Raw genomic sequence first — 20194 nt, forward strand, 5'->3', positions numbered from 1 at the left:
CTCTCTGCTCTGTTCTCCTTTTGTCCCACAGCTTAAATCTCAGGGGCATTCTGATGGTTTCCTCAGTTTCCACCCTGCCTTCTTGCCTTTGCACCAGGCTGCCTAATTGGTCATTAGCCAGCACATGGATGGAGCTCTAGAGGCCAATGCCCAACTCAGAAAATAACCACCCTGCCCTGCTCTCCCAAACCCAGCTTACCCTTGCTTTCTTGAGCATGGTGAGGACAAGAACAAGTTGGGCAAGGCAGGCATTGCCTGGCATGCACTTAGCATCTTTGACCCTTAAAAACATTTATTTTTGATAAGTGAAAATCTTCTTGGTCTCTGGATTGTGGGAGGAAGTGAGATGAAGTGAAATATGAGGTGTAGGAACCTCAAATATTCATTCCTTGTATTCCATGCATTGTAGCAGTTAAGCCTTAGTTTAATAGAGGATGTATAAATAATATTTACCTTCTTTATGACTTTCATTCATAGTCATTGAAACCTTGTCCTTCCTCTACCAGGTTTACAGTGTGTATTAGATAGGAATGTTAATGAACCAAACTTGGGTCCGCTTCCCAACATGCAGCAAAGTCAAAATTCAGTTTGAAAATAGAGACAGGATTTTGAAAAAGGTGTGCTGTAAGTCTCATCTGCAAACCCCCTTGGGTTCCTGGTGAAGTTATAGATATGAGGCTCTGGTGATCTGTCTGAAGCAGCAGAGCAGAAAGAGAGGAACTAGCTACATATACATCAGTGGTGGGGCAAGGATAAGCGAGTACTCAGGCCCAGATGTGGCATTGGGGGATCAGATATGGGCCATGTAAAAGAGAAAGATGACAGGGAGCCATTTTAGAGCCTGCCCAAGAGCACCTCATGTAGGGATGGAAGAGGGATCGACTGTATTCCTATGGGCTAAGACAGGACATTTAAGTGCAGAAATTGGCATCCTGTACCACAGAACATACCATTGAATATTCCCAGAAAGACTCTCAGCTTCTATTAGAACACCCTAGGAAAGTCAGCTTTGAACGTCCTTCAGTGCCAGACAGGGTCAGACACAGACACGCCCAGAGGAAACCAAAACAAGATTACATATCCACTTTTCCTGCATTTGCTTCTCTCCTTCCTCATGTCCCCTCACCCTCATCTTAAACGCTCAAGGAGCCAGAAGGAGTTGGTGTATAAGGAAGAAGTCCAAGGGGGACAATTGGGAAGAAGCCAACTGAAGCAGGCCAGACTAAAACATGCCCAAGGTGGAGGAATGAGAATCTTTCATTTTAAATGAAGTTTTGGCTAGTACATGGGACTGGGCATTTTACTTACCTCAAAAAGGCTCTTCTTGAGACAGAAGTAGCAAGAAGGTTTTTATCAATATATTATCTGAGAGTGACCAGAAAAGTCCTGGAGCCTGTCCTATATTTCATCAAAGAACATAAAAAAGAGTAAGACCTTCCAAGTAACTATGAATGGGCAGCGATGGAAGAAGAATAGATTTGTTTTCTAATTGTACCTACTTACAAGTCCCACTTGTTCAATGAGCCAGTTGCCCATTTGTGTGTAAAACAGAAGTCTGTTCACATCTCTCTATCCCTTTCCTTTACTTTAGTTTTCTTCATGGCACTTCAATGACTGGACATACTTAAGACTTTTTAGTTGTTAATTGTCTGTCTCCCCCTACTAGAATACAGGCTTCATGAGAGAAGGGACTTTGGTCTGTTTTGTTCTCTGCTGTATCTCCAGTTCCCAGAATGGTGTCTGACACATAGTTGGCGCTCAGTAAATATTTGTGGAAGGAAGAAAGGAAAGAAGACTGTATTTAACAAACATGTATTAAGGTCCTGTTATTTTGTTAAGTGCTGGGATAAGAAATGTGTGCCAAGTTACCACGCTGAGTGCTGGGGTAAGAAACATAATTCAAAGCAAGGTCACTGTACATCAGGAATTCACAGGCTTATGGGGTTAATGGGTGCCTACAACCACAGTGGCAGTGTGCATGATGGATGATATGACACGGAGATCAGGATGCTGTGAGGGGCACTTGAACTGAAATGGATTGATGGGAGGGTCAAGGATGACTTCCTAGGGAATTCCCTGGCGGTCCAGTGGTTAGGACTCTGTGCTTTCACTGCCAAGGACCTGGGTTTACTCCCTGGTTGGGGAACTAAGATCCCACAAACTGAGTGGTGGTGCAGCCAAAAAAAAAAAAAGATGGCTTCCTAGTGGAGGTGACCACCGTGAAGCTCCTGAGGTGAATGTTTAAAGGAACCATCTGTTGGTGGAATCTGGAAACATACTACCTAAGTTTCAGTAGTGGCATAATCGAATTCCTACCCCAGTGGCCCCTCAGGCTTCAGGAGGCTGAGTGGGACCATGGATTCACAGCAGAGCAGTAATTTAATTCAAGCCACTGGAGTTTCTCTGATTGTCTTATTAGTCCACGTGATTATGGGAAATAGTGTTTTAAATTCCAATATTTTGTTTTGGTATTTTATTTGGACTTTATTGATGTACTACTTAGCTATAACAGAGTGAGTCCCATGCAAAATAAATGATCAAGAGTACTTCTATCATTGTTTCTTCATTTGTAAAGTTCCTCACCCATGGACCCTCACGGCACTACCAAAGGGCCTGTCACAATGGCTTACGTAAGGGCACTTCTGAGGAAGTGCTGCATGTTGAATCCCATAAACTCAGAAGGATTAAATACAGAGCAGATTTGATGCTGTGTCATAGAAGGTGAGAAATTTTAGATATAAAGGAACAAAGAGGAACTTGAGAAATTTCATTAAACAGATTTTTCTTATACAGCTTATGGATCAATGCCAAGGCATTTTTGGAACTAACAGGACAACACTGATGAGCAAATTAGGCTAATATTAGTTTTAACAGCATCACAGTCACTTTGGACTTAAAAATGACAAATAAATGAAAAAAGTGTGCTAAAAGTGTACAAATGTGTGCTAACATTCATTTTATGAATAGATGAATACCTAAGTAGGTCTCAAATATGAGCTGTTTTAGTGGATGAAAATACAACATTTAAAAATTAGTGACCCTAGCAGGACAGGAATATAGACACAGACGTAGAAAATGGATGTGAGGACACGGGGAGGGGGAAGGGTAAGGTGGGACGAAGTGAGAGAGTGGCATGGACATGTATCCACTACCAAATGTAAAATAGATAGCTAGTGGGAAGCAGCCGCATAGCACAGGGAGATCAGCTCGGTGCTTTGTGACCACCTAGAAGGGTGGGATAGGGAGGGTGGGAGGGAGACACAAGAGGGAGGGGATATGGGGATATATGTATATGTATAGCTGATTCACTTTGTTATAAAGCAGAAACTAACACACCATTGTAAAGCAATTATACTCCAATAAAGATGTTAAAAAAATAATAAGAAAAATTTAAAAAAATAAAAATTAGTGACCCTAAAAGGCATATAATTATAATGGATCAGAGAAATTCAATTATCATTTACCTAATTGGTTCAGGTATGTTTTTCTTTGATTAACATAGTAGAATAGTATTTTGAGCACTACAGTCTTACAGATGCTTCTAGCATTCAGATCTAAGTATCTGAAAGAGGCATATGGATCAAATTGTTGTAAATGGAGTAATTTAAAATGTCAGTGGAGGAGAACCACTTACACCAGGGAAAAGGAAGATATTTAGGGAGAGTGGGCTGTTGAGTCAGGGCTCCCTCTTGCTTCCTATCTCCATAATCTCTGAGTTTGGAGTTGATGCCACAGGTTCTAGCATCCTCTCCTGGATCTACTTTGGATTGTCTATTCCAATATCAGCACAATTGCATCTGCCTTTCCTGTTTCGGGAATTCTGTATAAATTTTGGCCAACTTGAGTGTACTTTCTTTGTCTTATGCTGTAACTATGGGCTTATTAATTCTATCAAGTATCTGCCATTTCTAGGGATTTGGAACATGAATGAAATGAGGCATCTGCCATTTTGATCCCATTACCCTCCTTTGCAACTCTTTTTCTATATCAATAATCATGCCCTAATTTAACTTTTAGAGAAACTAGATTTTAATATTTCATATATATCAGTTTGCTTAAGCAGGTATAACTGTAAGGTTGAACAAATGGCACTCAAAAGGTGCAATCACACACACACACACACACACACACACACATTCTTTGCCTCTGTTGTCTTTTCACCCTACTTTGTGGAATTAGTTCTTTCTCTACCCCTGGATAAGATCTTGTGCAATTTCCATAATTTTTATGGTCACTCTCAGATAATTAAAAGTCTATTGGTCACATTTCAATAATTAAAATATCTCATCAAAATGATGAATTTTATTTAAGGTTAAAGATTTTCTTCTCCTCCAGCTAGAGTCTGCTCCAGGCCAGGGAAGTCTGCAGCGGAATGTGTGTGTAGAAGGAGGGTTGGCTGATTTTCTATTTCTTTGCTTAGTCTGCTCCGTCCTTCCCTCAGACAACTAGACAAATAAAAGGCCCTCTTGTGATTATTCTACTAATATTAATTACTTAACTGAGACTGCTTTTGTGACAAGCAGTGGTTTTGTTACCTGAAAGTGACCAGAAGAAAATATGGCACTTGTCCATAATTTATCTCTTCTAGGTGCAGGGAAAGAACAATCCCATAAAGGCTAACTTGAACCAGCAGTGAAGAAAAATAATGAAATTATTTTTTGCACCCCGTACGTCTCAGTTGTTCAAAATAATGATGGGAAGGGGGCCTCTCTGCTTCTCTGGGATCCTTTAAATAATCTGTATGTGGTACTACTGTGTTCACTTAGACATGAAAGTAGAGCCACAAAAACAGAAAACAGGACAAAACTACTGCTGAGAAATAAGAATAGCTTTTTGGATGATTTTTAAAGGTAAAGACTTTTAACAAAGTATCTGTATTACTTTTTTTTTTTTTTAAAACAACAGCTGTTTATTTTTTAATTAATTAATTAATTTTTTATTTATTTATTTATTTATTTAATTTATGGCTGTGTTGGGTCTTCGTTTCTGTGCGAGGGCTTTCTCTAGTTGTGGCAAGCGGGGGCCACTCTTCATCGCGGTGCGCGGGCCTCTCACTATCGCGGCCTCTCTTGTAGCGGAGCATAGGCTCCAGACGCGCAGGCTCAGTAGTTGTGGCTCACGGGCCTAGTCGCTCCGCGGCATGTGGGATCTTCCCAGACCAGGGCTCGAACCCGTGTCCCCTGCATCGGCAGGCAGATTCTCAACCACTGCGCCACCAGGGAAGCCCTGTATTACTTTTTGATGATGACTTTTTTGGCAGTGGTAGGGGGAGTGCTGTTTAACAGGATAAAATAAGACTCTTTCTCAATTGTGACTGAAGATCTAAGATAAAAGATGCCAACTTCTCCATTTCATAATGAGAACATGCAGAACATTTGGGTAGTAACTGGTTTTGAACCTCTTGATCTCTCATCCACGTTGGAGGTTAAAAAAAAAGGAAAAAAGAAAGAAAATGTTGAAACTGAAGAGACCTGGATGAGAGTATTTGGAATTTGGGGGAGTCATTTGGAGGGGTGTACATGCTGAGTCCCATCCCTCTTGTCCCCACTGGGTGGGGAAGCACCTACCAGTGCTGGGTGGAAGCATGTCCTGCTCATCAAGCTATAGTGTGGGGCCTGAACATTATCAGACCGGCAATTTGATAAATGTTGCCCTGAAGTCGGGGAACTAGGTGGATTGGGATCTGACTCGTTCCTGAAGCAGCCTGTGGCATCAGAGGGGAGACTTGACTTGAGAATTACCTGCACTTCCGTCAGTATGGGTCAGAGGAGCATGCTTTCAGGGAACTCTATAAGGAAGCCAAAAAAGAAATGTCAATTGGGCATCATTTAAAATGAATCTTGCCAAGAGAGATTCTGCCAGGGGGTAAGTCATCCTCAGCACAAAGAGGCTGGTTACACTCAAATGTGGAACTTGAGGGGAAGCCCTAAGTGACTTGTTCTTTTCCTGTACCTGTTACCCAGGTTATATGTCTACTGGGTTTTCTTTTTTTTTTAATAAATTTATTTATTTATTTATTTTTGGCTGCGTTGGGTGTTCGTTGCTGCGCGCGGGCTTTCTCTAGTTGCGTTGAGCGGGGGCTACTCTTTGTCGTGGTGCGCGGGCTTCTCATTGTAGTGGCTTCTCTTGTTGTGGAGCACGAGCTCTAGGTGCACGGGCTTCAGTAGTTGTGGTGCACGGGCTCAATAGTTGTGGCTCTCAGGCTCTAGAGTGCAGGCTCAGTAGTTGTGGCGCATGGGCTTAGTTGCTCCGCGGCATGTGGAATCTTCCCAGACCAGGGCTCGCACCCATGTACCCTGCATTGGCAGACGAATTCCTAACCACTGTGTAACCAGGGAAGTCCCTGGGTTTTCTTAAATGTAGCACATATGGGAAGAGTTCATCTTGGAAGATTAGAAATTGGGACTTAAAAAATTGATACTCAGGAAAACGGGGAATAAGAATGATATCATGAAGTGCACGTCCTGTACACACATTAGATATTTTTTATATTACCATTTGACTCAAGCTAGATTTTATTATGCAAATTAAATGGAAATTTTAGTGATTATCCTGTGAGTTGGTGCTGTGTTAATTTAGCTATCTCACATATCAAATTGCCAATCTCCAGTTTGTGATATATATATAAAGCCCCAAAGACTTTTAAACATATGGAAGTGCTTTTATAAATTATCCACCCTATGTCAGGTTATGAACATTTCTAGACCAAAGTGATTTTTCACATTAAGATGGTGTAGGATTAGGTTTGCCTACGTGCAACAGAAACCAAAAATCAACAGTGGCTGTTCACATAAGGTTTTATTCTTTTATGTAAAAAGTCTAGAGGATAGCAAGCCAGGACTGGTATGGAAGTTCCATAAATTGTCAGAGACCTACCGCTTCTAGCTTCTTGCTCTGCCATCCCTTGTGTAGGGCTCAATATGGCTGCTGGAAACCTGTCATTATGTCCACATTCCATGCAGCAAGAAGAGAAACAGAAGCAGGACCTTTCCTGGAGGTTGTATATATTTATTCCACTTATGCCCTGTTGTCCAGAACCAGTCACTGGTCATATCTATGTATAAGGGAGACTAGAAAATGTAGTCTGAAACCTCACGGGCCCAGCTAAAATTTGGGGGTTCTATTATTGATGAAGATGGGAAGTCTAATATTGGGGGATAACATTTACCTCTGATACAAGGAACACAGAGGTTAAGAGTGGGCTCTGGAGTCAGATGGCTTCTTACTGATTCTTGGCTCCACCACTTACTAGGTTGTAACTTTGGTCAAGAGTTTACAGTTTTCCATGTCTTTATTTCCTTGGGTGTAAAGTGGGAATAGAGTTTTCATGAGCATTTAATGTGAAGACATTTAGAATGGTGTCTGGCCATGTGCTCTTGTTATTACCATTATCCCCATGATTTATTGCAACTCACCTAAGCTACAGCCAGGATAGCCTCTGGGTTTTATTTAATACTCTAGCTCTAGAACTTAGTAGGATGCCTGGCACTTCACAGATATGGATAGATGAATGAATGAATGAGTCAGACTGCATGTTTTGAATTGTGGAACTTCTACTTTTCTCTCTGGTTTAGCTGGGCATTACTTTATCCCTTTCAGCCTCAGTTTTCCCTTCCTTAAAATGAAGATAAACTATGCCAAAGGTCCTTCCTTTCTCCCTCCAGATCCACTCTCCACCCTTCTCAACCCTGCTCTGTGCCAAGCAGGCTGACCTTTATGGATTGCATCAGTGAGCTCTTTTGCCCTCTGGCTTCCTGTGAATTGCCAGGAATTGGCCTTTGGAAGGCACTGACAGGTGATCAGCAGTGGGAGGAGAGTTGGCTTGGACATTTATTCCTGTGCTTTCCTCCCTGCAGGGCCATGGATTGGCAGTGGCTATATGCTATGGGTTGAACGTTTGTATCCCTCCCAAATTCAAATGTTGAAATTCTAACTCCTAGTGTGATAGACTTAGGAGATGGGGCATTTGGGAGGTGATTAATTCATGAGGGTGGAGTCCTTATGAATGAGATTAATGCCCTTATAAAAGAGACACCAGAGAGCTCCTTCCCCACTTCTGCCATTGCGAGGACACTGTGAAAAGATGGCTGTCTATCAGCTAGGAAGTAGGCACTTACCAGTCACTGCTAGTGCCTTGGTCTTGGCTTTCCCAGCCTTCAGAACTGTGAGAAATAAATTTCTGTTGTTTATAAGCCACTCAGTCTGTAATATTTGTAACATAGCCTGAACAGACTAAAACACTGTGTCTGTTCTGAAAGCCACAACTACCAAGTGACCCTCTCTTTACAGCAGTAGATCATTCTGGGTTCCATAACTGCCCTACCCTATGCCTCCCCAATATTGCTGTCTTCAGGGTGCTTCATCATTGTTTGTTTATTTTCTGAATTCTGGCCACACTTTTATAAATAGATTCTTTATTAAACTCTCTTCATTCCCCATTTGATTTTTCTTTTCCTTCCACCACAATGATTGATATACAACACTCAGGGTTGCTTTAAGTATTTAGGGGAATAATGTATATAAAGTGCTTAATATGGTGTCTGATACAGAATAAGCAGTCAATAAACTTAAGAACCAGTAGTGCTATTAATTTCCTTTTAATACTCGTTATTTCAGTTTGGCAATATCTTTGTTTCATATAATTTTCAATGGTGTTGATTGATTTATTGAAATATTTTACTGTCAAAAATGATGAGATTCACAGAAAGAGAGACAAAATGAAAAGGCAGAGGACTATGTACCAGATGAAGGAACAAGATAAAACCCCAGAAACTCAACTAAATGAAGTGGAGATAGGCAACCTTCCAGAAAAAAGAATTGAGAATAATTATAGTGAAGATGATCCAGGACCTCAGAAAAAGAATGGAGGCAAAGATCGAGAAGATGCAAGAAATGTTTAACAAAGACCTAGAAGAATTAAAGAACAAACAGAGATGAACAATACAGTAACTGAAATGAAAAATACACTAGAAACAATCAATAGCAGAATAACTGAGGCAGAAGAACGGATAAGTGACCTGGAAGACAGAATGGTGGAAATCACTGCCAAGGAACAGAATAAAGAAAAAAGAATGAAAAGAAATGAAGACAGCCTAAGAGAACTCTGGGACAACATTAAACACCACAACATTCACATTATAGGGGTCCCAGAAGGAGAAGAGAGAGAGAAAGGACCCAAAAAAATATTTGAAGAGATTATAGTCGAAAACTTCCCTAACATAGGAAAGGAAAGAGCTACCCAAGTCCAGCAATCACAGAGAGTCCCAAGCAGGACAAACCCAAGGAGAAACATGCCAAGACACATAGTAATCAAACTGACAAAAATTAAAGGCAAAGAAAAATTATTAAAAGCAACAAGGGAAAAATGAAAAATAATATACAAGGGAACTCCCATAAGGTTAACAGCTGTTTTCTCAGCAGAAACCCTATAGGCCAGAAGGGAGCAGCATGATATATTTAAAGTGATGAAAGGGAAGAACCTACAACCAAGATTACTCTACCCAGCAAGGATCTCATTCAGATTCGATAGAGAAATCAAAAGCTTTACAGACAAGCAAAAGCTAAGAGAATTCAGCACCACCAAACCAGCTCTACAGCAAATGCTAAAGGAACTACTTTAAGTGGGAAACACAAGAGAAGAAGAGAACCTACAAAAACAAACCCAAAACAATTAAGAAAATAGTAATAGGAACATACATATTGATAATTACCTTAAAAGTGAATGGAGTAAATGCTCCTACCAGAAGACACAGGCTGGCTGAAACAAGACCCTTATATATGCTGTCTATAGGAGACCCACTTCAGACAGAGGGACACATACAGACAGAGTGTGAGGGGATGGAAAAAGATATTCCATGCAAATGGAAATCAAAAGAAAGCTGGAGTAGCAATACTCATATCAGATAAAACAGACTTTAAAATAAAGAATGTTACAAGAGACAAGGAAGGACACTACATAATGATCAAGGGATCAATCCAAGAAGAAGATGTAACAATTATAAATATATATACACCCAACATAGGAGGACCTCAATGCATAAGGCAAATGCTAACAGCTATAAAAGAGGAAGTCAGCAGTAACACAATAATAGTGGGGGACTTTAACACCTCACTTACACAAATGGACAGATCATCCAGACAGAAAATAAGGAAACAGAAGCTTTAAATGACACAATAGACCAGATAGATTTAATTGATATTTATAGGACATTCCATCCAAAAACAGCAGATTAGTTTCTTCTCAAGTGCACACAGAACATTCTCCAAGATTGATCACATCTTGGGTCACAAATCAAGCCTTGGTAAATATAAGAAAATTGAAATCATATCAAGCATCTTTTCCGACCACAACACTATGAGATTAGAAATCAATTACAGGGAAATAAAACATAAAAAACAGAAACACATGGAGGCTAAACAATACTTTACTAAATAACCAAGAGATCACTGAAGAAATCAAAGAGGAAATCAAAAAATACCTAGAGACAAATGACAATGAAAACATGACAATCCAAAACCTATGGGATGCAGCAAAAGCAGTTCTAAGAGGGAAGTTTATAACAATACAATCTTACCTCAAGAAATAAGAAAAATGTCAAATAAACAATCTAACCTTACACCTAAAGGAAATAGAGAAAGAAGAACAAACAAAACCCAAAGTTAGTAGAAGGAAAGAAATCATAGTGACAGGAGCAGAAATAAATGAAATAGAAAACAATAGCAAAGATCAATAAAACTAAAAGCTGGCTCCTTGAGAAGATAAACGAAATTGATAAACCTTTAGCCAGACTCATCAAGAAAAAGGGGGAGAGGACTCAAATCAATAAAATTAGAAATGAAAAAGGAGAAGTTACAACGGACATCACAGAAATACAAAGCATTGTAAGAGACTACTGCAAGAAACTCTATGCCAATAAACTGGACAACCTGGAAGAAATGGACAAATTCTTAGAAAGGTATAACCTTCCAAGCCTGAACCAGGAAGAAATAGAAAATATGAGCAGACCAATCACAAGTAATGAAATTGAAACTGTGATTTAAAATCTTTCAACAAACAAAAGTCCAGGACCAGATGGCTTCACAAGTGAATTCTATCAAACATTTAGAGAAGAACTAACACCCATCCTTCTCAATCTCTTCCAAAAAATTGCAGAGGAAGGAAAACTCCCAAACTCATTCTACAAGGCTACCATCACCCTGATACCAAAACCAGACAAAGATACTACAAAAAGAGAAAACTACAGACCAATATCATTAATGAGTATAGATGCAAAAATCCTCAACAAAATACCAGCAAACAGAATCCAACAACACATTAAAAGGATCATACACCATGATCAAGAGGGATTTATCCCAGGGATGCAAGAATTCTTCAATATACACAAATCAATCAATGTGATACAACCATATTAACAAATTGAAGAATAAAAACCATATGATCATCTCAATAGATGCAGGAAAAGCTTTTGACAAAATTCAACACCCATTTATGACAAAAACTCTCCAGAAAATGGGCATAGAGGGAACCTACCTCAACATAATAAAGGCCATATATGACAAACCCACAGCTCACATCATTCTCAATGGTGAAAAACTGAAATCATTTCCTGTAAGATCAGGAACAAGACAAGGATGTCCACTCTCGCCACTCTTATTCAACATAGTTTTGGAAGTCCTAGCCATGGCAATCAGAGAAGAAAAAGAAATAAAAGGAATCCAAATTGGAAAAGAAGAAGTAAAACTGTCACTGTTTGCAGATGACATGATACTATACATAGAAAATCCTAAAGATGCTAACAGAAAACTACTAGAGCTAATCAATGAATTAGGTAAAGTTGCAGGATACAAAATTAATGCACAGAAATCTCTTGTATTCCTATACACTGACAACAAAAGATCAAAAAGAGAAATTAAGGAAACAATCCCATTCACCATTGCAGCAAAAAGAATGTAATACCTAGGAATAAAGCTACCTATGGAGGTAAAAGACCTGTACTCAGAAAACTATAAGACACTGATGAAAGAAATCAAAGATGACACAAACAGATGGAGAAATATACCATGTTTTTGGATTGGAAGAATCGATATTGTGAAAATGACTATACTACCCAAAGCAATCTACAGATTCAGTGCAATCCCTATCAAATTACCAATGGCATTTTTTACAGAAGTAGAACAAAAAAATCTTAAAATTTGTATGGAGACATAAAAGACCCCGAATAGCCAAAGCAATCTTGAGGGAAGAAAACAGAGCCGGAGGAATCAGGCTCCCTGACTTCAGAGTATACTACAAAGTTACAGTAATCAAGACAATATGGTACTGGCACAAAATCAGAAATATAGATCAATGGAACAGCATAGAAAGCCCAGAGATAAACCCACACACCTGTGGTCAACTAATTTATGACAAAGGAGGCAAGGATACACAATGGAGAAAAGACAATCTCTTCAATAAGTGGTGCTGCGAAAACCAGACAGCTACATGTAAATGAATGAAATTAGAACACTCCCTAACACCATACACAAAAATAAACTCAAAATGGATTATAGACCGAAATGTTAGACCAGACACTGTAAAACTGTTAGAGGAAAACATAGGAAGAACACTCTTTGACATAAACCACAGCAAGATCTTTTTTGACCCACCTCCTAGAGTAATGCAAATAAAAACAAAAATAAACAAGTGGGACCTAATGAAACTTAAAAGCTTTTGCACAGCACAGGAAACTATAAACAAGATGAAAAGACAACCCTCAGAATGGGAGAAAATATTTGCAAATGACTCAATGGACAAAGAATTAATTGCCAAAATATATAAACAGCTCATGCACACCAATATTAAAGAAACAAACAATCCAGTCCAAAAATGGGCAGAAGACCTAAATAGACATTTCTCCAAAGAAGACATACAGATGGCCAAGAGGCACATGCAAAGATGCTCAACATCACTAATTATTAGAGAAATGCAAATCAAAACTACAATGAGGTATCTCCTCACACTGGTTAGAATAGGCATTATCAGAAAACCTACAAACAAATGCTGGAGAGGGTGTGGAGAAAAGGGAACCTTCTTGCACTGTTGGTGAGAATGTAAATTGATACAGCCACTATGGAGAACAGTATGGAGGTTCCTTAAAAAACTAAAAATAGAATTACCATATGACCCAGCAATCCCACTACTGGGCATATACCCAGAGAAAACCATAGCTCAAAAAGACACATGCTCCCCAATGTTCATTGCAGCACTATTTACAATAGCCAGGTCATGGAAGCAAACTAAATGCCCATCGACTGACGAATGGATAAAGAAGTTGTGGTACATATATACAATGGAATATTACTCAGCCATAAAAAGGAATGGAATTGGGTCATTTGTAGAGACGTGGATGGACCTAGAGACTGTCATACAGAGTGAAGTAAGTCAGAAAGAGGAAAACAAATATTGTATATTTACGCATATATGTGGAATCTAGAAAAATGGTACAGGTGAACCGGTTTGCAAGGCAGAAATAGAGACACAGATGTAGAGAACTAACGGATGGACACCATGGAGGGAAAGCGGGGGTGGCGGTGGTGGTGGTGGGATGAATTGGGAGATTGGGATTGACATATATACACTAATATGTATAAAATAGATAACTAGTAGGAACCTGCTGTGTAAAAGTAAATAAATCAATAAAATTTAAAAAAATGATGAGAGCATATCTAAGGTTAATTTTGGGGTCAACCTTACCTTAAAACAAGATGATACCTAGTAATTTTTTTCCCTAAAAGATAACGTCTTATTTTTCGTTGAAGTATAAAATATGAAGCCCAATACAGTGTCCCCTGCCACTGACTTGTGAACTTTGGAATCTATGAGGAAGAGTAGTTGAGCTAAGAATATAGGAGTCAGAGCTAGGAAATTAGGCTGGGAGGCTGGTGATTCAGAAGGTTGAGGTCTTAGGGGCCAGTGGTCATAGAAGCCTAGGAGTAGACCAGGGAGCCAGGATCAGAGACTACAGTTAAAATTGCTTTGCGTAGGATGGGTTCTTAGTTTTACAGAGCCTTTTTATACTTAACAAAAATGGACCAAAGGAATTTGACTCTAGCTATGATACTCTTGCAGCTGAAGTCTCCAAATTTCTAAACAGTAGTTTCTCTTTTCTGAACAAATCTAGTGGAATTAATGTGATCTTGGGCTTCATTGGATATCTTAGGGAAGCTAGTCTTCAGATTTGGGGAAAGTAGTTGGTTTCTCGGTGGCAGTGAGTTCTGAATCTCTGCTGTGAACCTCCACATTTGTGATCTTCTAGAGTTTTGTATGGGAAGAATATTGAATCCTCAGCATCCATTTTTGTTCTGAGATCCTCTAGATATTACCATGATGCTTCTGCAATTGACTTTAGTACACCCTGTAATTATCAGGTTTTTCTCGTAGTGATAATTGCTTGATAATTCATTGAATTATCCTCTGTGATAGAGAATGGATAATGATGATGATGATGGTATCTGAAGTCCTATGTGATTTACAAAGTGACTGGTACATTTTCTTACCAGTTAAAATATACTAATCTTGAGAAGGAAATAGAAAGCAAATAAGCATTAGTATGTAGTTGAATGCGGTACTTTCCATTTCATGGAAACACCAATTTGATTTTTATTTTCCAACAAAACATAGTAAAGAATTGCCACTTTCACATATTTATGATGTAATCATTGACTGCTATGGGACATTTCTTATTTTTGAATGTTAATGGAGTCAACAATTAAAATCAGAATGTACTTCAGAAATATATTTTAGTAATTGAGCATTTGTGGCAATTCATTTATTTTCCTTGTATGCGGCTTTTATTTTTCCAGATTTGGATATCAGAAACACATGAGAAAATGGCACAAGTTTGTTTAAACACAGAATTGGCTGAAATGAAGAGCGAAGCTTTATTGAATGAGGAAACGATGAGCTCTGGAATTATTGAAAGGTATGCTTCATACTGTCCTTTGCTTAGAACAGGCACATTCAGGAAAGGGTTTATATAAGTAGTGAAGAGGTATAGTGGCCCCAGGTACATATTACAGGACCACATCAAGCACAATCAACACATCCCAAGCTTCCATGCTTTCTGTTCATGCTGTTCCCTCTGTTTGGAATTCCTTTCCCTTGTTTGTTTGCCAATCAGCACTACGCATTCTAGGTCCCTCTAAAATGTCATTTCCCCTTTACACATTTTTTTCTGGTCCTGGTTCTGACGACTTAGGTTTGAACCCCATCTCCACAATTTACTTGTGAAAATTATGTGGTATCTATAATCCTCAGTTCATAAAATGGGAATTATAAAAGTATCTACTTCATAGGGTTGTTTTAAGTTTAGATGAAAAGAAGTATGAAATGTGCATAAAAATGCTGCCTGACATGCAGTAAGAATTAGGTAAGCTGTCATTAATCAGAATTAATTGCTCTCATATTCTTGCTCTCTGAGCATTTTGTTTATGTTCTACATAGCAGTTGGACTTAAATTCAAGTTATTTATATGAAAGTGTTTCCTCTGAGATTGTTCCTTGAGGGTAGGAACTGTTTCTTAGTCACATCTGTAGTCCTGCAGCCTGGCATAGTGCCTTTCCATGGAAATGTGTGACATAGACTTCATCGTGTATTGTAGTTATTGGACAAAATGCTGAAATTTCTTTCCATTTACTTGTTGGGACATTTTATTTTGCAAAGTGTATTAAAGTTGCAAACATGGAAATCCTTTAAAAAAATTATAATAAAAATTCAGCTCCCAAATTAGTTTTGTATAGCTCTGAAAGTTTATAAATATCAACTTGACATGTTTTCTAAAAATTGTTATCTTGTTTCCAGGGACACTGGATTGCCTACCACAGGTTTTGGAGCTCTCTTTCCTAGACACCCATCAGATTGGTATGAAATGTTCGTAGTCCCTAAACTGCTGCAGATTGCACAAAATGTTTCTTAATGGTTCAGGAGGTTTGTTTGCAGGGGTGAAGGAGTGAGGGGTGAACCAAGGTCAACAAAGTGCCCTTTATGTGCCATCTTACAGACTTCTTTCCTTTTTTTAAAAAAATGGTGTTTATTTTTTTCCAACTTATTAATACCAACAAACCTGTTAGAAGAAAAATAGATTATCATTTAAAAACAATTATGGACAGTGATATGTGTGTGTTTGTGTGTGTGTGTGTGTGTGTACAAAAAAATCAGCATTAGACTTCTTTAACAAAAGTTTTTTCCCATCAATATGCAAGCAATAATAATAATAATAATAATAATAATAATAATATAGTAGTCAATACTCATTATTTGTAGATTCTATATTTACAAGTTCTCCTACTTGCTAAAATTTATTTGTAACCCCCAAATCAATACTAAGGGTGCTGTTACAGTCATTAATGGATATGCATAAAGTGGCAAAAAATTTGAGCCACCCAATGCACACATTCCCAGCTGAGGTAGAACAAGGCAAGACTCTGCCTTCTTGGTCCAACTCTCATACTGTACGCGAGTGTCCTTTTCATGGTCATGTATGTTTTTTTGCATTTTTTTGTGGTTTTTGTTGGTGATTTTGCTGTTTGAAATGGCTTCCAAGTGTAGTGCTAAAGTGCTATCTAGTGTTTCTAAGGGCAAGAAGGCTGTGATGTGCCTTATGAAGAAAATAGGTGTGTTAGATAGGCTTCCTTCAGGCATGAGTTACAGTGTGGTTGGCCATATTCAACATTAATGAGGCAACTATATATTGAATAAAATGTCTCAAACAGAAACACACATAAAACCAAGGTATGTATTGATTGGTTGATGAAAATGTTGTGACCAGAGGCTTGAAGGAACCTAGCTCTGTATTTCCTACAGAGCTAGGAAGAGGTTCAGGATTTGCTAATTCAGTGTTCACAGTGCCTTTATAGAATATTACTGTGAATAATGAGAATTGAGTGTATAGCAAGAAACTACTATTTTTTACTGATAAATAAATTTCTTTTGGGGGCAGCATGACTTGTTACTACAGAAAAGAAATTTCTACTCATCTTTCTAAAGAAGACAAACTTTCATAATTTCTGTAATGATAAATAGATAAGTGATGAAATATAGGTACTTACAAGCATGAGAAAATTCTGTGTTGGATTGTGTATTATGAAGATATGAGTATATATCATCACTGGAAATTTAGATGTTTTTGCTTCCTTTGAGAGCTGTCTGGCATTAGAGCTAACCTGTTCTGCAGAGTCTGCCTAGGGTGGGGGTGGAGAGTACCCTAAATGATAATGCCCCACCCCATTCATAGTCATCTGTTATAATTTTGGCCAGGTGTTCTAAACTGCGGGTTCTAATCTTCATTACTCCTGCAAGGCTGGCCTGGTCTGTGTCCCCTACAGCCTGCTGTAGCATCTCTAAGTAGGCTGGAAGATCCACAGGGAGTATTCCCAGAATGATCGTTGAGGAGGTGGGCTTCTGGCTTCCATCAAGGTGATGAACTAAAAACATCCTGCTGGCTCCCTTTCTTGCACTGAAATCTAGAAATTCCAATAAAGACATGGGTAGACAGAATGAATCCAGAGGCAGACTTTGACAGCTATATCAAAACTCTGAGAAAATCTTTAGAAAATGATGGGCTAGAGCAGCAGATTGCTGAGGGATGGGATGAAGGGAGAAGAGAGAAGGCAGGGTTGAGGTCTCTACATGGAGACTTGGGCCAACCCAGGGTGAGAGCTGTAATCTCAGTGGGCCAGGCTTGGATAGGAGCTGAACAAGGCTTATCTATTGAGTTTGCAAACTTGGATTATATGCTCCAAGTTGGATTTTTCTGCATTGATTTTGACTGCTGTTTTCAACCCAGGACAGAAAATGAGACACCCAGGGCTTTACATAATAGAAATTTTGATGCCAGCAACCTACCTCCCTGCAGCTCTGATCTCAGCATTGAGATCTATAATGCCAGTACAGATAGCCAGGAGGACCCTGAGTTGTCTCCCCCAACTCCAATTAGGGAAAGCAATCTCAGATATAGAGGAACTAGGCAGTATATCTTGAGGAGAAAGAAATGCCAGGGAAAATAAGTGCAGTTAAGCCCAGAGAAGTGCAGTAGAGGCACTCAACTCATATCTCCTACACATACACTGAAGACACCAGCTAAGCCTCCCTTTTCAGTGGACCACTTATGTAGTCATCAAAAGCAGAGGCACACATTAAAAAAAGAAAAAAAGAAAAAAAAGCAGAGGCAACTGATCATCTTAGTAATAATACAGATGAATTCCCGGTCTTAAAAAAATATCATGACACATGTAAAGAACAAAAGCATCATGAAGAATGAAAAGATATAGGCAACCTATACCAGATGAAGTAGACCCGATGGAACAAATGTAACAGGAATTTAAAACCAATGGAACCGAAATTTAAAGCTTTATTACTTAGAGAAATAAAGACAGTTACAAAATAAGGCAAAATAATAAAAATCAGGTTGACATTAACTTCCCAACAGCAACACTGGATGCAAGAGCATAATATTAAAATATTGAAGGAAAAGAATTTTGAACTCAGAATTATTTAAATTTGAGAGTCAAATAAAGATAACTTCAGGCATATGAGGACTGGTTTCAGACTTACTATCCTGCCACAAATAACTACAGGACTGAGCAAAACATATTAGGCAACTGTTGTCAAGGGTTGGATAGCAGCCAGCATGGTTCTGTGCTCCTGAAGATGAGATGTGAGCATCACTTATGCACTGAAGTCACTTTTTCCTGGCTGCAGCGCAGCGGAGTGAGCCCAAGAGTAGAGCAGTGTTATTGTTGAGCTGGGAGGCGGGAATAGGAATTTAGAGCTTCTGATGTAACTGGAATTTGTAGGATACAGTATTGGACAGAAGGAAGTTGTGTTTGGAGGTGGGAACAGTAGTCTGCATGGGATTTCCCTCAGGTTCTTAGTCAAGGGCTGGGCTCTGCATGCACTATCAAAATAGTACATACTCCTGCTTTTAAAAAATCAAATAGAACTGTCTATAGTGTATTCTAAAATTTCACAATGGTGCTCCCTCCTGCATGGTAGTATTGTGTAGTGGGCTTCAGGGCTCCATTACCTGCTTTCAAATCCTGGCCCTGCCACTTACTAGCTGTGTGAACTTGGGCTAATTGCTTAACCATTTTGTACCTCATTTTTCTTCATCTGTAAAATGGGGATGATAATTATAAAGCCACCATGTTATAGGGTTGTTGTGACAATTAAGCAAGTTAATACATGTAAAACAGTTAAAATAGTAATTTGTGCATACATGGTAAATGCTATGTAGATCAGTTGGGCTAGACACTTGGCAAACCCTTTTCATCTAGAAACACATATCTATCAGTTCAGGAAAATATTCTTGATTTATTTCATTGATGATTTATACCCTCCATTTTCTCTGTTCTCACTTTTTGGAAACCCTTTATGTGGATGTTGGTTTGCCTGGCCTGGTTCTCTAATTTTCTCATCTTCTCTCTATTTTATATTTATCTTTATTGTCTACTTTACTCTCTGTGTCTTCAACCCTACTATTGAGTTCTCTTTTTGTTTTCTGAATCCTTCTGTTTTTATAGAATCCTTTTTTGTTGTTTGTTTCATGACTGAACTATCTTCTCTTATCTGTGTGGGGATGTTAATAATAGTTTGTTTTCCTTAATTTTTTTCTTCATGCATCGTATCTATTTCCTCCAAGATACTTTTTATTAGTTTGCCTTTTATTTGTTTGCTTGGTGTCTATCTTCCATACTAGAAGCTTTCCTCAGATGTTTGGTAGTTAATTCTTGGTTCTCTGTGCATGATTAAGAGATGAAGGTCAGAACCTGTGTGTGAAGCTTGTTGATTTGGAGCTTCACTGGAGGAATCTAGGTGGGCCATTTTTTTTGTAGAAGCCCTGGTATCAGTACTTTTAGTCTTTCCTCATGGGCTGGTCACATTCCCCAGAGGAAGTTCCCCAAATTGCCCATCTAAATGGCGAAGGGCTGGTGCCTGTGTTCTTGAAGTGAGTAGGGCAGTTGGCTGGGACATCAATATTAATCCTTCATCGTGTATGGTCACCGAACTGTGTTGTTGGTCAAGAACTTTCTCTTTTACCCTTCCTAGTGAATAAATTTCTAGTTTCCTGCTGGAGTAGGGGAGGGGCAGTTATCCAGCAGTAGGGTGTAGAGGAGGAGCCTGGAGCTCATGTGCTTCTCAAACAGCTCTCCCCTAATC

The 20194-nt window shown here is 38.9% G+C and overlaps 1 protein-coding gene across 5 annotated transcripts in view; it reads left to right on the forward strand.

The window, feature by feature from the left end:
- C6H9orf135 (chromosome 6 C9orf135 homolog) overlaps positions 1-20194 on the forward strand; it is a 132124-nt gene that overhangs the window by 70401 nt on the left and 41529 nt on the right. For 4 of the 5 annotated variants that reach the window (XM_036856682.1, XM_036856683.1, XM_036856684.1 and 1 more), the window contains exons 3-4: positions 14842-14960; positions 15839-15898. In XM_036856682.1, the coding sequence (XP_036712577.1) occupies positions 14842-14960; positions 15839-15898 (179 nt within the window). Of the gene's footprint in view, positions 1-14841; positions 14961-15838; positions 15908-20194 lie in introns of all 5 variants that reach the window. The other variant, XM_036856679.1, reaches the window with a different exon arrangement.

The sequence above is a fragment of the Balaenoptera musculus genome, chromosome 6 (genome assembly GCF_009873245.2).
Source record: "Balaenoptera musculus isolate JJ_BM4_2016_0621 chromosome 6, mBalMus1.pri.v3, whole genome shotgun sequence".
In the NCBI taxonomy this organism is placed as follows: domain Eukaryota; kingdom Metazoa; phylum Chordata; class Mammalia; order Artiodactyla; family Balaenopteridae; genus Balaenoptera; species Balaenoptera musculus.